The 21,407-nt window shown below is 43.6% G+C and overlaps 1 protein-coding gene across 4 annotated transcripts; it reads right to left on the bottom strand.

Annotated features, from left to right (window-relative positions):
* Window positions 1–72: 72 nt before the first annotated feature.
* BZW1 (basic leucine zipper and W2 domains 1) lies at window positions 73–20,389 on the bottom strand. Of its 4 annotated transcripts, none has more exons than XM_050916652.1 (12): window positions 20,293–20,389; window positions 18,173–18,246; window positions 14,187–14,363; window positions 9,196–9,290; window positions 8,766–8,831; window positions 8,262–8,397; window positions 7,762–7,871; window positions 7,181–7,351; window positions 6,358–6,504; window positions 5,103–5,241; window positions 3,794–3,916; window positions 73–1,578 (listed from the first exon to the last, which is right to left on the bottom strand). In XM_050916652.1, the coding sequence occupies exons 2-12, from the start codon at window positions 18,234–18,236 to the stop codon at window positions 1,547–1,549; spliced, it is 1,260 nt and encodes a 419-aa protein (XP_050772609.1). In that variant the 5' UTR covers window positions 18,237–18,246; window positions 20,293–20,389; the 3' UTR covers window positions 73–1,546. The 4 variants fall into 4 exon arrangements, with proteins under 4 accessions (XP_050772609.1, XP_050772607.1, XP_050772608.1 ...); XM_050916650.1 differs by lacking the exon at window positions 20,293–20,389 and adding an exon at window positions 20,038–20,155; XM_050916651.1 differs by lacking the exon at window positions 20,293–20,389 and adding an exon at window positions 19,067–19,089.
* Window positions 20,390–21,407: the final 1,018 nt, after the last annotated feature.

Below are 21,407 nucleotides of genomic sequence, written 5' to 3' on the forward strand. Positions count from 1 at the left end.
GTTGAAGAATGGAGTTACAAAAATTCAAGGTTTACACCACAAGCCAGCTTGGTAAAAAAAGACTAACCTAAGAAGTGTAAGGATGGACTTTATTTTAAAAAAGTCTTTAGAAAGACAAGTTACAAAGGAAGCAGATCACTACAGTAGAAACCTATTGAATACATTGTGCACCAAAGTTCTACCAAGATCACTCATTTAACAAATACTTCACTCACAAGGGGATCAGTTAATATTCTTTTCATTAGGTTATGACATAACTCCAAATTTGATTTTCAACATTAACAAAGGTCTCTCCCTATTCTTGATTCAACAAGGATGTCCTGAGAAAGTGATGCCATTTCCATTAAGAATGCAGAGACATTTCAGTGTTTAGCATAGTTGGGTTTTTTGAAACTCTGGCAGCATTTAGGATTAGTAAACCTATTGCCATGAGATGCGTGTGCACAGTGCCTTAATCCTACCATCTAATGGCCATGCATTTAACACTATAGAAGGGCCAAGAGAAAGGCATTGGGTGGAGGTGATGCAGAACTCATAAGCAGTGGAACCCTGAGCAGTATGCAACTTAAATGACAGTTAAAACTATGACCCTGTTGCACTCCACTGAGCAGCAGTTTGCCTTTAGTAGACAATTGTCAGCCACACTTCAATTGACTTTTTGGTTTACCCCTTTACTCTTAGATGTTAAATCATTCAGTTTTTATTGCATGTTATTGGCACACAGTCCATTGATCCATAACCAAGAATACATGGCATTAAAACTTCAAGGACAAGTTTAATAGTCTTAAGAAACATACATAAAACAGGCATGTGACAGCCAGTAGGCTCAGAATGCCTGCTTGCTTTGCTTGGGAAGAAGAAAAAAAGTTTTACTACAGAATCTTGCCAGCCAGGGTCACTCAAAATGGCAAAACCAGGGCTTTAAATTTGTTTCTGCACAACTTTTAAGTTCTTAGGCTTTTTTGGCAGGCCCCCCCCCCCCCCGTATTGGCTAGACTTATGTTTAGAGTATTACTTTGAGAATACATACCTGTGTAAGTCAGTGCTTGTGAAATAAAGACCTGCATGGAGAAGCTAGTTCCATGGATGGGACTTCCCCGTCTCAAGTTTCATGCCAAATCACACCCCGTCCCCCCCATGGCCTTTTGAGTTGAGATACTTGTATGGTTTAATCTGCAAACAGAGTTTCCATAATAAATCTCTTTACCAAATCATAACTAAGTGTTTATATAGAAAACCCAAGATAAAATGATTTTTGTGGAAGGCCTTAAGTTACCTTATTACAGTAGAAAATACAGGAGGTAGAATATAACTGAAAGGACTAATGCAATGTTAGAGTCAAATCTATAGCTCCTGTACTTAAAACATGGTTTTAAAAACTAAAACCAGTATCTTCAATAGCTATAGAAGAGTTAAAATAAATTTGCCATGAGAGCCCTTGTATCATGCTTGATACAGGGAGGTAGGATGCAAGAACCAAAAGGACACACAAGACATGACATTTATCTACAGCTCTTGTTTGCTTTACTGAGGACAGTTTCACATGTCAGTCACCTTCTTCAGTTTCTGATTCAGACTCTGAAAAGAAAGAATTTAATCATTAGGAGATTAACATAAGTTAAGTGTGAACATTGTTATAACTCCTTCCAAAATAAACCTGTAAGAACACAGCTGGACACTGCCAGCTCAGCCTAAAGAACACACTGTATTTTGCACTTCAACTCCATAGATTCAAAATTTACTTTAAAAAGCTATGTGATAGTATAGTAAACTTTAGCATGTCAGCAGTACTTTTGGGAGATGACTGTAGAGCAGTAATCCTATGTATGAATTAAAGATTATACACAAATCAGAATAGACCTCAGGAGGTCATCTAGTCCAACCCTCTACTCAAAGCAGAACCAATCCCCAGACAGATTTTTCCCCAGTTCTCTAAATGGACCCCTCAAGGATTGAACTCAACTCTCGGTTTAGCAGGCCAATGCTCAAACCACCGAGCTATTCCTCCCCCCAGAATCAGTAAGAATCTGGTGAATTTAAATGCAGTAGAAGGAGTTAGCATTAAACTGACTTGACTGATCTAGAGCAGTGGTTCCCAAACTTTAATAACCCATGAACCCCTTTCACTAAAAAAAGTGAAGTCTCATGAACCCCCTCCTAAAAATGAGTATTTCCAGGGATTTTCTCCCTTTTATAAAAGAAGTGATCTTGGAAATATAAAATTTTACATTTTATTGCATACTATTAATTATATTTTTATTACAATATGAAAATGGCAACTCTTCCAAGATCTCACTTTTGTAGCTTATATCACTTTTGATTAAGCCTGTTATAAGACAAGCCTCCTATCAGTGGTGCCAGGAGAGAGGGGGAAAAAAAGTGGGGGCAAAGTCCCTGCACACCCTAGGGCTGGGGGGGAGGGAGAGACCACCAGAAATGTGGGAGGGACTCGGATGGGTGTGCCAATGTCAGGGCAGCACATGACCGTCGTTGCCCCCATACTGGCACCTCTGACCCCTATGTTTCATCAAGGAGTATCAGATGTTAAACAGCATGAAGGTATTTAAAGAAGCCAACTCAAATCATTTCTCCTACGCACATTCAGATCTTGAACAATGCACATTACAAAGTTTAAACTTGTTTATAATAATTTACACACACTAGCAGCCTATTTAATTTAACAGCAAAAAAATATCCACCTCCCTTTCCATTTCTTATAATGAGTCAAATCTCCGTAAAAAACAGGAGTACTTGTAGCACCTTAGAGACTAAAATTTATTTCAGCATGAGCTTTCGTGAGCTACAGCTCACTTCTTCGGATGCATAGAAGTGAAGAAGTGAGCTATAGCTCACGAAAGCTCATACTGAAATACATTTGTTAGTCTCTAAGGTGCCACAAGTACTCCTGTTCTTTTTGCGGATACAGACTAACAGCTGCTACTCTGAAACCTGTCATTAAATCTCAGTGTGATAGATATACTTGCTTTGATCTGCTTAGCTCCTGGAAGTCCCCAAGGCTCTGGGCTGCTGGCTCCATGCTGCCTAGAGTCCCTATGGAGAGTTCTGTCTGCCATTAGGGCAATTCCCCCCCCACCCAAGAGCCCTCTGTAACATTTAGTGAACCCCCAGGGGTTCACAAACCCATTTGGGAACCACTGATCTAGAGGAGCCCACAATAGTGAGTCTTGAGCCTAGTCTCAGTGGCCTACCAAGGCAGCCACTGTTTACTAACTACACTGCTTAATTTATGCTATCTGAGCTTTTAAATGGCAGCTAGCAGTTTCAAAACAGCCACCATGTTGTGTAAGTTTTACACAGGGTTGAGGTCAGATTCTGTTGCCAAGATCCAGTCTTCCAAGCTGGAAAGCAATCAGGAAGAACAAAGCTTAATGAAATGTTCCTTTATATCCACTCTGCTTTGTTAAAAGCCTATCATGAAGGAATTTCTACCCCACAATTTCAGAATTGAGTATCAGGCCTTGTCTACACTAGCACTGTTGTCGGGAGTGAGAACCCCTCCCTGACCAATGTAAGTTTCACCGACAAAAGCACTGGTCAGAACAGCACTATGTCAGCAGGAGATGCTCTCCCCATAATAGAGCCACTGCTACTCATTGGGGATGGTTTAATTATGCTGGCAGGAGGCACAGAGAGGCTACACAGGGAGCCTTCACAGCTCATCTCCTCTTGTCTGCACCACTATCTATACCAGAGATTTTAGTGTTCCTTAACTATAAAACCCATTCTTCTTGTTTAACTTCAAGCTAAAGTTTCACAGTAATTGTTTAGTTACCTTCTTCAGCATTCTTAAGCCATTCCACAAACTTTTTCATTTGTTCCAGAAAAACGCTCTTTCCTTTTGCAAGGTGTGCATCTTTATACCATTTCAGGATGGGTTCTTCACTCAGAACTTCAGCTGTTTAAGACATGCCAAGGCAGGGTTACTGTGGAAGTAGTCTGTACCAACATACTGCTTTGAGGGCTAGGTTCTCCCAGCCACCCTTGATTGGCAGCCATGTCAGTGTCACCCTTCACTCTTCTTCCCCCCACTCCCCTAATATATTCATTCCCTTAAGGCTCCCCATTCCACATATTACTAGAAACAAGATTGTTTAAATGGAGTACCCATTTGTGGAGTTTGACAGGCATGTCTATGGTATACATCAAGTCACCGTTTGTTAACATTAAAGGTGACAGAGGAAATAAAGTTCTTTTCCTGAAAGATGCAGTAGGTGGTGAGTGAAGTCTGTATTTGACAGTCATGTGACTAGTCTGTTGCTCTTGTATGTCATGGTAACAACGTGAGGCTATATTGGAGACCAAGTTTCAAGATTTATATTTAAGGAAAATTGCATCTTTAACTTTAGTCTCAGAGGTGACTGCTTTAAAGCCAGGAAACAGTTAAGTTCTCACAAAAGGAACTGACTCCATATCCTACCTATGTTTATCTACTCCCAGAAAGTAGACAGTTTGTTGTCCATATGTTACTGGTTTGTGACACAGGTAAGATCTATAGCAGCCCTGTCCCTGGAGTGCCATCATGCAGCCATATGGCAAAGATGAAGCAGAAAACGATTTTGTCAGTGCAGAGTGAGCACACTTATGGAAAGACATAGTGAAACTTGTCAGCAGTACAGAAACCAGAAGAGGTTCTGTCAGGCTAGCCTGTACAGCATTTGCCAGAAAACTGGCTCAAGTTTCTTTTCCCCATACACTAATATATGTTTTTGCTATTAATAGATGAAAAACCTTAAGCTATCTTTGTATAGAAGTGAGACTGATCTGATTGGGCAAGAATGCACCATGGCTACTAGATGCCAGCCAAAAATTAATAGTTGACATTAAACAACTCTAATGTAGTTAGCGAGGAGAGATAAGAAGCCCTCGTCATCACTGCGGTTTAGCAATTTACCTCAATTGACAAAGGTATGGTGGTTTGTACAGATGGGCATGCAAGCACCAGAATTTCAGCTACCAATTAACTGACTGCAGAGGATCTTGACAATTTCATTTGCCACAGGTCAGAAATTAGCTTTTCAGAGCTCTGAGTTAAGAACTGGAAATCTTTGCAAACAGTTATATGCTCTAGACTGTTTAGTTACCTTTATAAAAGAGCACCACTATTTTCTGGAAGGCTTTCATGAAGTGAATGTTGTCATAACAGTACTCCTGAATCTTCAGTAACAGAGTCAGCTCAGATTGACCTTGGGTAGTAAAGGCAGCAAGCAGAGGGCTGTATTGCTGGAAAGAGTACAAGACATTAGATATATACTTCCACCCCCGTGTAAGTTACTATTTCAGAGGGCACAGAAATTGTGAAAATACCTCCAAAATGGATTTTAACTAGGTCCCCCCCTTAGAGAAAAGTGTCTGGTTTTGGGTGTATTAGACAGTTACCTTAGTCAATTTCAAGGACAAAGTATTTTACAAGTAACATTACTTAATTTCAAGGATTCATTCCATCCTTGAGATCTAAGTTTAACTGTAAAATTAATTCCCTGCAAACACTGAAATTTGATATTTGCCATTTACAGTTTTGAATTTTCTGAAAAAAGCTGCTATTTACACAAGCAGCTAGTTAGTTATATTTCGTTTACCACCACCTGATTAATGAGCAATCCATCTACTGGCTTGGCAGAATTCATTTTTTTAAAATTGAATTTCAACAGGTAATACCGATTTGTAAGCTGTTTTTATCAATATAAAATTCAGTTATGGGTAAGTATGGGGGTCAGAATTACTTAATGACAAAAAAATTAAACCAGTAAGGCACACATCAACATCATATTAAAAATATATGAAGTAAATCTTGAATCAGACTAAGACCTCAAACTTTTCTTACTACTTTGCTACTGACAAACATTTCAGTTTGAGGTGAATGGTGAAGTGGGCGCTTCTCAAGATTTACTGGATGATAGTTTAATCCTTTTGAGTCCAATAATCAAGTGCTGCATATTTAAGAATGGTGGCTGAAATCCACACTGGTGTTTAGTACACACTAGTTACCTGCAGGAACCATTTTTTCCTCCATCATTGAGTAGCATCTCATTTGTATTTCTCGAGCATCTGGAGTCCTCAAGCAAGACTGATTCCCCATTTTGCTAGGTAGTGTCCAGAGTTAGGTCTTGTCTACTCTAGAAAACTGAACTACTTTAACTACACCAATAGTACACTCACTCCCTTAGTGTGGATGCAGTTCTACTTGGAAAAGGGTGCAGTATATTCTCACTTGTGTCTAACTAGGAGTTGAGGGTATAATTAGGTCAGGGAGAGGAAAAAGGACTGGGCCAGCCCATTAAGTGTCTTTACAGTAAGTTCAGTTAATCAGAGTTCTTGTATCAGAGCTACAGCAAATACCTTCAGGTGCTTGATGGCTTGTTCTGCTACCAGCTCCTCTTTTTTGTTCCATTCCACAGTGCTCATTACACTAGACCAGACTATGCCTATCACAGTCTGTTCTGAGATGTTGTTTTTCTTCATCTCTTCCTTGACATACAAGATTATCTGCAGAGTCAGAGAGTTAATGTTAGTATGAAAGCTACTGATTAAACAGCTTCCTTTGTGGCTTATATCAGAATACTTAGATTTCACTTCCAAAGACCCTTTCAAAGTTCTGAATTGCCTTAGATAACAGCAGTTCAGTCATAGGTCAAGAAGCAAGGGTTCTACATTTTACAATGCAAATGCCAGGTACTGCACCATTAGTTTAGAAGATTAAATACAAGAGACTAGTAAACACTGGAGACCAAGAATATTAATTTCTTGAGCTGGTGAGAAGAGTGAGAACACAGGCCAAGACTTTCTATTTGAATTTAGCAGCTTAATATTTAAGCAGTGACACCCAAAGAGTCACCTTCAGCTAATGATTACTGCTGCCACCATTCTAAATTCAGAGTGCCCAGGAGTTCTGTCCTCTAGAGAGGATAGATTGGGTAAGACATACAGATGCATTACAGGTTTAGTCCTCCAACAGCAGCCAAGCTTCTCACTCAGGTACTAGATACAGTCCAGTAATCAGTTCTGTAAATTGACTCCTTTCCCTTCACTCTATTAATAAGCATCACAGTTCTAAGATTCCAGGAAGCAAAGATCCAAGTAATGGTGGGTTAATTCTATGTGGAACTAAACTAAACTAAACAGTTCACTTTTTTGTATCTTGTTTAAATATATGTATACTTACATCCTTAAATGGATCTCCACGTGACATCTGCTCTTGAAGTTCTTTCTGCAGCTCTTTACGAGCTCCTATGGTTTGTTGGTTCCGAACATATTCTGAAAGTTCTTTTAGTCCTGCATCAGTGAAATACTTTGTGAAGTGTTCAAGGCTTTGTTTGTTGGCTGGAAAGAGTTCCTAAAAAAATAAACCCCAACATTTACATTGATTCCTATTCACAGAAGTTATTAGTGCCTGCATTTTATATTGGGACACATTTAAGTCCAAGGGTTGCCAAGTTTGCTTTAGAGACAAAGTGGATGAGGTAATATTTTTAATTGGACAAACTTCTGTTGGTGAGACAAGCTTTCAACCTTAGACAGAGCTCTTTGGGTGACCTGAAGAGTTCTGTGTAAGCTGATCTCTCTCACCTACAGAAGTCTGTCCAATACAAGGTTTTACCTCAGCCACCTTGTGTCTAATATCCTGGGACCAACACAACTATAACACTACATACAAGTTTTAGTAATTCAGATAGGCCAAGTGGACAGGTATCTGCAAGAGCAAGGACAGATAACAGTGTTCAGGTCATCCATTTGAATACTCACCATCAGTCTGTTGTCCATGTTGACTTTACGAAGGCTAGCAGCCACTGCATTAATATCTTTCTCATTTATCCATGATTTGAACAGCTTTACTGCAAAAGCTGCAGAAACACCTGCACAACAGGAGTTAGAAAGGTACTGTTAATAGTTCAATATGAAAGGAAGAGGAACTTGCTTGCAATGTTAATGGTTCTTCCTATCCTGTGGTGTCTTCAATTCCATAGTATATCAGCTACCCAAACTATGACAAACCCTCACAGGTGTGCATGCGCATGGGGTGGGAGAGAGGTAGAAGACTGCCAGTTAAATTTTGCTTCAGAACTAGTTAGGCCAACAGATTGTGTCACTGGATAAGACTCTCTGTTATGCAGCAAAGTATGTGGCTGCCACAGTTCACATCTATGTCAAATTTTAGCTTTTGTTAAATCTGTCACTAATGCCTCTTGGTCCCTGCTCCCAGCACCCCTCACCATCTAATGGAATTGTTTAGTACTAGTAGTTACCTTCTTTAACCAAGTTCTCATTATAGAGGCTGTTGAGAATTGATGCATTAAGTGTCCCATTGGCCAAAAGAATACCTGTCAACATGGCCAGTTTGTTCCGCTCAGACTCTGAAAAACCTTTTAGGAACAGCAGCAGCTGCAATAGAAAGAAGAATGGTAATCCTTCCAAAATGATTACACAAAGCTTTTAAGTATTATCAGCTGGTGTAGCCAGTGCCTCCCCGAACCAAAGGTTACGATACAGAAACTTGCTGCTGGTGATCATAGTAGCTTATGATGGGCAGAAATACAAGATCACTCCATAAAGTAGAATGTTACCCTGACTGAAATTTAATTCCACACTAAATTAGTTGTCATTTATATAATCAAATGCCACATTAAGATACAAGGACATTTATTCTAGTAAGTGAAGATTTAATCACAGCACTCTTCCTTTTAGAGTGCGTGGTTGTCTTGAAGCTTAGCCGCAGGGTTTTTTGCTGTTATCTGAAGCCGGTTAAATACCTTTTTGACTTCATCTTCAAAGCCTTTTTCCAGGTATTTGTAACGCCTGATTAGCTTGTTAAAAACCTAGAAGACAGAAAATTAGTACATTACATTTGGACTCTAATCAAGGCAAAAAGTAACGAGTTTCAAACCAGCTTTGTTGAACATTTGGTTCAACATGTCAAGTCTGGCATTTTTGTACCAATGATAGTTTGCCACACTACAGAGTTTAACATAATGGGTTTTTTTTTTTTAAATACTGCATGTCTAAGGCCATTTTCTGGGAGGCTTCCAAAATTATATAAAAAAAGTTAGTTTATTTGAACACCAAGACCAGTTTTTGTAGACCATTATTCCACAGCAATGCTAAACATGACAGCTAGTTATCAACCATTGTGCACACAAGGTAAGCGTCAGTCAAGTTCAACTCTACACACTCAGGACTAACCTGAGCAAATGCTTGCATGGTTTCGAGATCTTCTTGTGCTGCAAATACACAGACATCTGTACGCATCAGGTCATCTGCCAGAGTACCACCTGGGGCTAGAAGAAGTTTTAATGTTAACACTAAGTATGAAATACCAGTTTTAATTTCTAATATATTTTTTGATCAGCAAGAATTACACTATTGCTTATGTATGCAAAGAGTCAGTAAAATGTGACTTTTTGATCTGCTTTAAGTTTAGTGTCATATGATCCTGAATCTTACAGCTGTCCTTTACTGAAGATCAGTGGTGACTATACCACTAAATATAGGTCTCCAGATAATTGTATTTGGTCATCTACTATTGTTGCATTGAAACTTAAGTCAGGATGTATCAAATAGACTGATAATGCTCAGATCTGATATTCTGTACAACAGAACAGCTTTACACACTTGGTATTATGAGAGCCATAATACATTAGTTTTGTCTTAAAAAACCCCCAACAGATCATGAAAGTTTTCCTTCCAAATGCAGCTACAAGAGACATTACATTGATTTAATCCTAAATATTGTATCTACTAAAGTCACTTCACACACAATACAGTTATTTTTATTATTATTTTATTTATTTATTTTTTTTAAACTGAGTGACCCAGCCCTGGAAGCAAAACCTAACTCTTATACAGTTGCATGTCCACACTAAGTTTTGAATGGCTCAAAAATTAAAGCATCGCAGTTTAGTGTTGGAAGGTTCTTTTAAAGCCTAACCTCAATAAAGTCAAAGAAGACAGTTTCTAACAGTGTGCTAAGCAAAACAGCAACCATGGCTCCAAAAATACCCACTTTAATACAGGAGTCACTTATAACATTTAAGATTGGATTTTCAAAAGCATAAGCATTGGTTCAACTACTTCTAGATAACTCAATGGGAGTCTCACTGCTGATTCCAGGGCAGGGAGTTAGGCCAACTGTGAGCAACTTTGAGGAGTCCCACCCTAAATCTTCACACCAAATTTATTAGAGGCCAGTCAAAAGTACTCGAGGACAGATCAAGTGGGGCTCAAGTCAGTTTTAATTTAGAACTGAGTCTTTGTAAGATGCAACATCAAGACTAGTCTGTTAATTTGTTTGTTATACAGTAGGACTTCTGGTTAAAGGCGACACAAAATCCTGTTACTTTAAGGCAAGGGTTCTCAAACTGGGGGTTGGGACCCCTCAGGGGATCATTACATGGGGGGTTGTGATCTGTCAACCTCCACTCCAAACCCTGCTTGCCTCCAGCATTTATAATGGTGTTAAATATATTAAAAAGTGTGTTTAATTTATTGGGGGGGGGGGGAAGGGTTGCACTCAGAAGCTTGTGATGTGAAAGGAGTCGCCACTTAAAGTTTGAGACCCACTGCTTTAAGGTGATAGAGGCCTGATCTACATAGAAATTTTGGTCATCACACTGGTGTGTATTAAGGATTTGATTTTTGTGACATTTCTAGAATGAAAAAGCAAATCAAATCCATCACTTGAGTTCAGATATGGAAGGTGCTAATCAGGTATTAGAATATTTATTTCAAGAGTTAAGTCAGGTGTTCTAATATACAACATCCAAGAATTTAAAATGGTACCACTTCATGTGGGTAGAAAGCTTATTCTCTGGCAGAGCCAGCAGTGGGAGCACAAGTTAATGTTTTTCTAATGTTTGCAGATACTACAAAGGAAACAGTAATGTAGTTCTTTATTAAAGAAATCAAAGACACTTTAGAATACCTGTTTCATCATCCATATCTGAGGACTCTTTATGGACTGAGATTTCCCAAAAGATGGTAATCTGATAAGAGCAAGACTTCAGAAACACGTCCTATTTGAATGGACAGGATACTCTTATCTTCCCTCCCAAAACCTCTACACTCGCTTTTAAAACTGCCATCCTCCCTACCAGAGTGTAGGTCTGAGTGGAAGTGATTTCTGACATCTCCCTGCCCTGCACACTCAAATCCTGCTACTTCTTTCCACTTAGAGTTTTCTAAACTTGTACATCTTTTCATACCCAATCACTAAATTTCTCACTTCGGGCCTTCTCTGGTCTCAAATACTGCAACATCCTCCTCTCTGGAATCCATAGAGCACACACTACCCTCTTCCAACCTACACAAAACACAGGAGCAAGAGTCCTCTTCCATGCCCTTCATTTTGATTATGTTACTCCACTTGTTTCCCCATTTATCACCACATCAAATTCAGGCATCATGCATTATAATTCAAGTCCTGTGTAAATTTTCCCCTCCTTACTTATCCAAACTCGTATCCCCTTCTGCCCTCTTCCCAGTTTTAAAAGTGGGAACCTTGATAAATGCCCATTTGTCAAGCTTTTTCTTCCACATTACCTTCTATATATGGTATGGGATTTGAACTAATTTACAAAGCTCCTACTTCTTATATTAAAGTCTCTTGAAGATTCACTTCCACATACATCTGTAGGTGTCTAACCATAGGTTATGGGCTTCTTGAGGCAACAATTCATTCTTATCTGGAGAGTGCTTAGCACATAGTGGATACTGCTATAAGTAGTGCTTTCCACAGTGAAGTAGTCTGTTGGATAAATCAAGACCCTTTGGTTCTGTTGACTCAGTCACCAATATACTATGAGACATCAGGCAAGTCATTCACCCTATTTGCTTTAATTCCCTGATATGCAACTTTACTAATACTAAACCACAGTACTAGTGAGAGGTTTGTACAGTGCTTTAGGCCCTTCACAAGTGTTCTAAAGAAATGCAAGTTAATTATTTTAAATACCATTGTTAGTGGCCATTTAAAGTTAACTAATTATTTGAAAGCTTTATCACAGTGAGTAAACACATGCTGCATGATCCAAATTTGACTTTTTAATGAAAGTTATACTCACTGTTGAAGATTCACCTTTTTAAAGTTAATATACAAGACAAGCTTGCCAAATTATGCACAAAATTTAGAACGGAAGAACACTTAAGCTTTAAAGAGTTCAAGGTCAATCATTTAAGGCAGTGTCCCCTCACAGAGGGGAACATCCCTAACACAAAGGAATTAACATTTGTCAAACTATCTGCTGTTTTGCACATTCTTCTCAAATCCTGCTGTACGTATTTCCCCAAACCCACTGCTATAGGTCGCTTCTACAGTAGCGAGAACAGGGGACCTAGATGCAGCATACCAGAAGCCTTGTTAAGTCACTTGAAGCGAGAAGTGCAGTTTACTGTTGAGGGACTAATAGCAGCTACAGCATCCATAATTACATGGAGATGGATTTAGCAGATGAAACTTTGACATTTCATTATGAAGTGTTGCTGCTGATCTGCCAGTACTGGATGCTGAGGTCCTGTTTGGAAGCCTATCAGAACAGTGACAACTTAAACCTGAAGCATGAGCCCCAAGCTTTGGTGCTGTGACAGGTAGTAAGCAATAAAGGCCAAAAGAGGAAGCAACAACGGAAAAAAAAATTGAAAAGAGAAAGCCAACAGTTATGGAGTGCAATGTGTCAGCTCTCATATGTTTTATGGAAATATGTTTGTAAGTGTGAATATAATGCAACTGGAATATGCTTTAGGCAAAAGGTCTCTTGTAAGGTATCACTACAAAGCTTATAATTCTACTGAGTGTATTCATCCTATTTGTATGAATGCATCATTCTTGTATCTGAAGCTAGAAATGAGGTATTACTCTGAAGTCCTATTGCAACTATGTAAATTGTGGGCCATTAATGGTGGTTTAGAATCTTGGTGGCTCCCATTAACCAGGACAATTGGTTGTAAATGGCTGTTGACTTGGAAGCCTTCCTGTGTTCATCTGAGTCAGACTGGAAAGAATGGAGGCTTGGGGTCTCACAGGATATGTGACCATGTCACCTGGTACTGGAATCCATCTTAAACCCAGTGTTTTTCCATTTAGGAGGGGTGGGGACCCAGAGAGAGAAGATTCCTGCCTTATGCCAAAGCCATAAAAAGGGGGTGGAACAGAACAAAGGGGGCTGCAGTCATGAGAAATCCCTTAGTTACCACCTGAGCTGGAAACAACAAGAATTGTACCAGGGGAAAATATTGGGCCCAGACTAAGAAGGAGTCTAATCTGTGAAAGAATCTTATTGGAACATCTGAGGGTGAGACTTACTTGTATTCGGTTTCTTAAGTGTACTGGGCTTAGATTTGCACATTGTTTTATTTTGTTCGGTAACTTACTTTGTTCTGTCTGTTATTACTTGAAAGTCACTTAAATCCTACTTTTTCTACTTAATAAAAAAGTCACATTTATTAGTAAACCCAGAGTAAGTGATTAATACTCAGGGGAGCAAACAGCTGGGCATCTCTCAATCAGTGTTAGAGAGAGCAGACAATTTATGAGTTTACCCCGTATAAGTGCTATATAGAGTAAAATGGATTTATTTGAGGTTTGGATCCCATTGGGAAGTGGGTGTCTGGGTGCTGGAGATAAGTGACTTGCTGAGCAGGTTTTGGTTAAAGTCTGCAGCTTTGGCCATGGACCAGACCTGGGTCTGTGTTGCAGCAAACTAATGTGTCTGGCTCAATAAGGTAGGGTTCTGGAGTCCCAAGCTGGCAGTGAAAAACAGGTTCAGAGATAACTTCAGCACATCAGGTGACAATCCTATGGCGGTCTCTGTGACCGAACCTGTCACAAGAGCTCTTCCATCCTTGAGCAGGTAACCACCGTAAGACAAGACACTATTATACGAGTAGTGATTCTCACTGTGTTCAAGGACAGACTATTTAAAAAGTGAGCCATTTCTGCTGCAGTGCAAGCAGCCACCCTCAATCCAATGTAGCAGAGATTATGCTGAGACAGAGCATTAATTTATGTACCACAAAGGTTTGAGGCAATCCAAATAAATAGCATCCATTTTTATACTTGGGTGACAAAGTAGATCAATAACCTACATTTAAGCATGCGTGCAAGTGTCATTTGAGTCCAAATGAGAGAATGATGCAATCTATCAAAGCAGCCATATTTAAAAGTTTAGCTAGACGCTTACCCAGCATTCCACCAGCCACCAGAATGTCAAAGAGTGTCTCTGCATAGCGGCGATAGTCAAGTTTTGCTCCAGACGCATCAAGAAACTTTGCTACTGCTTCCAAGTCACTGCCAGTTTCAGTTAGACCTTGAATAATACAGTCCTGAAACTGAGTAGGGTCAAACCTCTCTTTTTCATCTGCAATAAAAGAGAAAGCATTGGTATTTGATAAGCCTACTAGTCGTAGGAGCTTAGTCTCACTTTAACTTAAAGATAATACTGTCAATTTCTGTATCAGCATCTTCCAACTTCAGGAATTCATTCAGTAATTAAACCAGTTTCAAAAGTGTTTGAGTTTACCAGGGAAGCCTGAAACAGCCAGTGAATTTGCCTTTAGCATTAGCCATTTGACCCAAACATCAACTGCAATAGCTGCAGTAACAGCCACCATTGACTTTTTGATCACTTCAGTGAGAATATGCAACTATGTTTAGCCTTGAACAAGTTAGCTGTTCACTTAGAAGTTACAAGATTTTGACTAATGTTTTCTCCACTTAAGCCAAGAAGCACCAATACTTAAGACAACATGCATTGCATTCTAATCCCTGCCTGTTTTCTCACAGTAATTTCTTCCTGCTAAATTCTGCAACAATACCGGTTTTGCCCATTTTACTGTCTCTTCATCAAGACAGTGAAGAGCTAGATTATGCAAGGGTTGAAGATTTATTTTTAAAAAAAAATAATCCAAGAGTCATGGAGCAGTTATACTAAATTTAATAAGAGTCTCAGATTACTAAGGCCATGTCTACACTAGAGACCTTGCAGTGGAACAGCTGTACTGATGCAGCTGTGCCGCTTAAGATTTCTTGTGTAGTTGCTCTATATCAACTGGTGGGAGCTTTCCCAGCAACATAATTAAATTACCCCCAATGAGCAGCAATAGCTATGTTGGCAGGAAAAGCTCGCCTGCCAATATAGTGCTGTGGACACCACCACTTATGCTGGTGAAATTTAACGCCCCCCCCCCCCCCCCCCCCAGCCCCATGAGCAACATGTTTTCACATCTCCAAATGTGAAGTTTTGCAGATATAAGTGGTAGCGTTGACATGGCCTTACCATGACCGCTCAGATTCTTGCTATTATTATAATATAAAAAAGCCACTGCAATCTCCTCCCCCCAAGGCATTTGGGTCCTAGGCCCCTCCTTGGCTAGTCTGAGCTAAGACCCAGCAGCCGCTGCCTCCCAGACCATGCCTGAGACAGCAGAGTAGCTGTCCCTCTGGCCAGGTACCTCCAATATGGGGAGTAGGTCATGGGCTAGGGTGCTTGCAACCCTACCCAATGGGGGAGCCCCTGCCTGAGTTCCTGCTGTGAGGGGAAGTCCCTACACTTCTCCAAGCCACCTGACCTAGGCAAACCACCAGCAGAGAGGAAGACTGCAGCCTAGATGCTAAGACTTCAAATCCAGACATCATCCAACATGAGTCTGGGCATTTTTTCATTTAAATTAGAAGTGTGAAGTCACTAATGAGGCTAACCAATATTTACCATTAGTTAAATCCACATTAATGCTTTCTGAACTATTCACTATAACTAGTTAAGCCTACCACTCTTTTGTAACAGAAGCATCAAAGAGTGTTTGCACTTCAGATAAACCAGTTGCCATATATTGAAAACTATTTGCATGGTGCTCAGATGAAAGGACTGAAGTCCAGTTCTTAACCAAAAGAGATTCTGAATGCAACTGTCCTGCTCTGAGGTTTGCTTCAAAGTGGTGGAAGAGTGTGAAAACAGTAAATTGTGTCAGAACTTTGAGCAGACAGATTTAGGATAAAAACCTGTCTTAAATATGAAGTGCTAGAAGGAATGTGATTCTGAATCACATTCCATTAGCCATGTTTCAGCCTCTTCCTGTTCCAGACAGAACCTGTACATTTTATATTTGGGATCAGTCATGCATGCCTGTCTTCACTACCAAAATAGATTGCTCTTAACATAACACCCCACTTTTTTTTGGCAGTGAAGAAAGGGCCTAATCAATGGAAAGGGAAGGTTACACAGTTTCTCTCAATCATTTTTTCAGGGCTGTCCTTGAAGGAGACGTTATTTGCCAACTAGGCAGGAGATGCCTACTGAGACAGTGGTGGAAACCTTAAGTTGATAGAGTCCTCCCAAATGCTTCCTTGCATTGTTTTGCCAGCTGTTGAGTCATTTCACACCTGACTGACATAGCTATGCCAACCTAAGTATGTGTGTAGAAGATGACACTATGACAACTTAAGAATGCTGCCATCGAGGTAGCTAACTTTGGGGATGTGGTGTTCCCTATATTTATGGAAAAACCTACATCTCTGCAATGGAGTTGTGCCAGCACAGCTACACCAACATAGCTATGCAGTTATAGTCTCCATAGTAAAGACATATCCTGAGAAATGAGGGCAATCCTTTCTTGAACAGCCATCTACAAGACTCACAGAGGTAGCAAAGTCACTGGAAGGTGGGAATACAGACAAACTGAAGAAGTACTTTGCAGACAAAGAAGTTAAAAATGTTTCATATGCAAAACCAAACTAAACCCTACTCTTCCACTTCAGTGTTTCATCCAATGACACATCTGATCTTGAACCAGAGAAACAGATTTTCTGTACTTTGAGATAAGCATGAATCCTATCTTCAGTGTGTTTTACTTTGATGAACCTCTTCATTATTATTCCAGACTATTTAATTCCTTATTTCATTCTACTTCAGACAAATCAGGTAAATTCATACACCAATCAAAGCCAATCAGATGCTTTCATAGCCATTACTGTTAGAATGAGAAATTGGAGAATTGAAAAATGTGAGCTAGCTAGCCTTCTTGAAGACGGGGAGGGTTCTAACTTTCTCTAGAAGTCCCTAGATTAGAGCAAACCAAGACCCTTAATTTATAACAGCATCCAATTCCCTCTTAAAAAGAGAATGGCAGTTTTTTTCTAGCTACTTACTAGCCACACTACTCTCCAGTTACCAATGACGCCACCATTCCACTCTAGCCTTTTACCTATACCTCCACTTCTATTGTTTCCTCAATAGTTAGATTAGTTAATGGGAACAAATATTCTAAGAATAGAAAGAGGAAGTAAAGTTGCCTTCACAGACTGAAATTGGATCCTAGAAGAGCCCATCAGCTTCCTTCCACCCCTTGAAGAAGCCTGAGTTTTCCCATAAAACTAATGACATCCTAATTTAGGCTCTTTATTACTGACAAACTTCCACACTGATTGAAGGTGTTCTAGATTAGGCATTGTTTGGAAAGAAGTATAATCAGAATTTAAGCTGTTTTTTATGGTGCAAGGCACATTTAAAACGAAAGCCTACACTGAAAAGCTAATTATGGTAAAAATGTACATCATGTTTAACTTTACAGGTCTTATTTACAGATACCTACCTAAACAAGTTCTTAAAAGACTAGACCAGGTGTCCCCCAACTTTTCAGAGTCACATTCCTGAACTCACCCCTTGGGCTGGGAGCAGGGCCACTGCTGAAGGGGCAGGGGAGGAGAGAGAAGAGATGAGAAGTGAACAGGGGGTTGGTCTGTGGCCACAGCCAGTGGCGGAGGAGAGAGCCGAGCCACAGACAGGCTGTGGTGGAGGCCAGCAGCCAGGCCTGTGGCCAGGTGCAGTTCCACTCCCAGCCTCCCCCCAGGCTGGGAGTGGAACCACTGCCAGCCTCTGAGGCTGGGGGGTTGCCGTGGGCAGAGCTGCACTGAGGCTGGGTATGGGAACCAGGGATGTGGGACCAGAGCAGAGCTGGGGGTGAGGAGGGGCTGGGTGGTGCTCCCTCATGGAGGCTGGCCCCAGATGTTCCTCCACAACCCCTTAGGGGGCACACCACACAGTTCAGGGAACCTCTGGGCTAGACACATACTAATAGGCTTGTGTGTATTCATTCTCTTGCCCAGCACATGCTGATAGGTCTTCTGTACAGAGTTGGCCATGAGCTACACACAAAAATGATTAATATTTACCTCTTTTTCTAGTTTTAAAACGCTGGCCTGATAGCGTTGGCTTCTGCTGCTTTTGATTATTCATAAAAGACACCCTGTGAAAAAAGAAAAAAGTTCTTCAAGATATCCTTAAGAAGCAGAGGATTCCTACACCATGCTTTAATTCTAAGCATGTGTATCAGCTACTGTACACATCTCCTCCTGGAAGAAGTTCACACTTCAAAAACAAAGTATTATTTGAAAGTGACTGAAGCCTTAGACTGCATTCCTCCCCTACTTTACTATAACCACACTCTTGTCAGGGATATGAGATGCAAATCCTGCACTGCTAGTTCCTGGGCCTGCCTGTTGGCTAAGAACATCAACACTGCTGAAGTAACTCAGACTGATCATGGTACATTTTCACTAAAGCCATGCAATATTTATTAGCTATTATGGCAAAGACAGATCAGTCTAATTAAGACATAAAAGGATAACCTCAGAGTGAATGAATTTTCTTAGCATCTGAGGTGACCTTGGGCAAATCACGCATTCTGTAGCTCAGTTTCCCTATTTGTAAGGTAAGGATAATTTGATCTCCGTTGTAAAGCACAGTGACAGGCAACGAAAAGCGCGACACAGAGATGAGGCGTGTTTAATTAGACCGAGATCTCAGACCTGGCAGAGACGCGCTCAGCGCCGCGCGGGCCAGGCCGACACGAGACGACCCCGGACAGCAGGATCGCAGGCCCGGATCCAGGCGAGCAGGACAATATGCATCAGGGCGCGAGTAACCGCCCGAGACCCGTCCTCGCTCCCTGCCCCGGCCCCCCGCCCCCAGGGGAGGAACAGGCCTCCACGCCGCACCGCCCGCGCGGGACCGGGGAGCTCCCAGCCCCCGCACGCCTCCCTCTCGCCGGGCTGCTGAGCACCCACCGAGCCTCCCTAGGCGGAGGCGGCCGCTACAGGCGCTCTGGAGCCGGTGGATTTGGGGGTAGGGCTGGCGGGGGGTCTACCCCAGCCGGGCCGCGCTCAGCGCCGCGGCCTCCCCGTCACAGGCCGGGGCTTTGTTACCCGGCAGGGCCAGGCCGCCGCGGGAGGGGGAGGGGGAAAGAGCCCTGCAGGCCCCGGCCTAGCCCCGCCACAGCCCGGCCCCGCGCCCGGAGAAGGCCCCGCTCCTCCCGGCCCAGTGCCCGGGGGAGGCGAGGCCCCGGCCACGGCCCGGCCCCGCTCCTCCCGGCCCAGTGCCCGGGGGAGGCGAGGCCCCGGCCACGGCCCGGCCCCGCTCCTCCCGGCCCAGTGCCCGGGGGAGGCGAGGCCCCGGCCACGGCCCGGCCCCGCTCCTCCCGGCCCAGTGCCCGGGGGAGGCGAGGCGAGGCCCCGGCCACGGCCCGGCCCCGCTCCTCCCGGCCCAGTGCCCGGGGGAGGCGAGGCGAGGCCCCGGCCACGGCCCGGCCCCGCTCCTCCCGGCCCAGTGCCCGGGGGAGGCGAGGCGAGGCCCCGGCCACGGCCCGGCCCCGCTCCTCCCGGCCCAGTGCCCGGGGGAGGCGAGGCGAGGCCCCGGCCACGGCCCCGCTCCTCCCGGCCCAGTGCCCGGGGGAGGCCCCGCCACGGCCACGGCCCGGCCCCGCTCCTCCCGGCCCAGTGCCCGGGGGAGGCCCCGGCCCAGTGCCCGGGGGAGGCCCCGCCACGGCCACGGCCCGGCCCCGCTCCTCCCGGCCCAGTGCCCGGGGGAGGCCCCGCCACGGCCACGGCCCGGCCCCGCTCCTCCCGGCCCAGTGCCCGGGGGAGGCCCCGCCACGGCCACGGCCCGGCCCCGCTCCTCCCGGCCCAGTGCCCGGGGGAGGCCCGGCCCGGCCCCGCTCCTCCCGGCCCAGTGCCCGGGGGAGGCCCCTCTCGCTCCTCACCGATTTCAAGGCAAAGAGAAAACGTCCAGGGGCCCCTCACTACAAGCAGAGACGACAGCAGGCGGCGGCGGCTAAATCCTGCTGCGAGCGGAACCACCGCGGCGAAGGGGAGGGAGGAAAGGGAGGGCCCCGCCTCGCCTTGACAGACTCGCTGGGAGAGACCATCCCACCCCGGAGGGGGGAACGAACCTGCCTAACTCATTTCGTGACACACACACCCCAACAGCACACAGCCCCTCCCGCATCTACACTTACCGTGAGGGGCGCCGCAGAGTCCCAGCCACACACAGCCTCGCGGTGACCGGCACTTTCCCTTCCGTCGCAGCGAACGGGCGGATTTAGCTCCCCTACCCTGTCAGTGAGCGCATCCAGATCTCCTTCCTCCTGCTTTACCGTCAGTGGCCAGCGACCGTCTCACTGCCCCTCTCTAGGCAAGTGGATCAGTCCATCGAGAGGGGCGGGGGGACTCGCAGCTACCCGGGTAGGGGCAGTTGACGGTTTGCTTTCCCGGGACGTCACTCATACTGGTTGAGTGGCGGGGGAGGGCGAGGTAACGCCCCCTGCTGGGTTCGCGGCGCGCTGCCTCCCAGGGCAGTGAGCGCGTGCGCTGGAAGCGCTGCCACTTTAGCTGGGCTGAGCTCGCCTGCTTGTCCCCGTGAACCCGCCTACGGAGCGCGGCTGCCGGCTCCGGCCCCCGGGATGGACCCTGCGAGCCCCGGCCTGGTGGGGGTCGGTAATGACAACAATCTGAATTCGCCACCCGAAATTGTGTATCGCCGCCAGAGAGCGAACGTGGCTGGCCTAATCCGTCCCGCCCTCGTTAGGCTAATAAAGAGCAAGCGCGTTCCCACGCTCCTCGCGCTGGGCAATAGACACAGTCAGTGCTTGACCGCTGAGATCTAATGCGTGTTCTGCCTCCAGATAACGATGGCAAAATGAGCCTTTTATTCTTTTGTTGCAGTATAAACTGTTCAGTGTGTGGACGCTCTGGATTTTCCCCCAGGTTTAAAAAAATTACAGAGGGAGAAGGGATTTTTTCCCGTAAAAAATGTAAAACATTTTACATATGATAGTGTTGTGTATCGTTTAAGTACCAACAATGTGTTTAGCGTTGTACAAAATACAAAAAGGATTTACAATCTAAGCAGGGCAGACATGGCATAGATAGACTGCCCTCTGAAGCCCAAAGGGGTGAATAACTAGGGTGTATTTGTTATTTTATCATGGTTACAGTATTAATAATAGCATTTGGTTGCAGATAAGTTCTTGCAGATAAGTTCTCAGTAACACATTTGCCTTCTGCTGTTCTTCCTTATGGTTCCTGTCAGTTTTAGGGTAACTGCACCTGTATTCACATTCTGAGGTCCAAC

The sequence above is a fragment of the Gopherus flavomarginatus genome, chromosome 10, assembly GCF_025201925.1.
Source record: "Gopherus flavomarginatus isolate rGopFla2 chromosome 10, rGopFla2.mat.asm, whole genome shotgun sequence".
Classification (NCBI taxonomy): Eukaryota; Metazoa; Chordata; order Testudines; family Testudinidae; genus Gopherus; species Gopherus flavomarginatus.

What these genes read in the sequence shown, in the direction of transcription:
- BZW1 (XM_050916652.1), bottom strand. Translation starts at nt 18,236, where the DNA reads ATGAATAATCAAAAGCAGCAGAAGCCAACGCTATCAGGCCAGCGTTTT. An exon ending in TTGAAGATGAAGTCAAAAAG is followed by an intron (nt 8,398 to 8,765) that starts GTATTTAACCGG and finishes TTTCTATTGCAG; the next exon opens with CTGCTGCTGTTCCTAAAAGG. An exon ending in AGTGGTGCTCTTTTATAAAG is followed by an intron (nt 3,917 to 5,102) that starts GTAACTAAACAG and finishes TGTCTTAAACAG; the next exon opens with CTGAAGTTCTGAGTGAAGAA.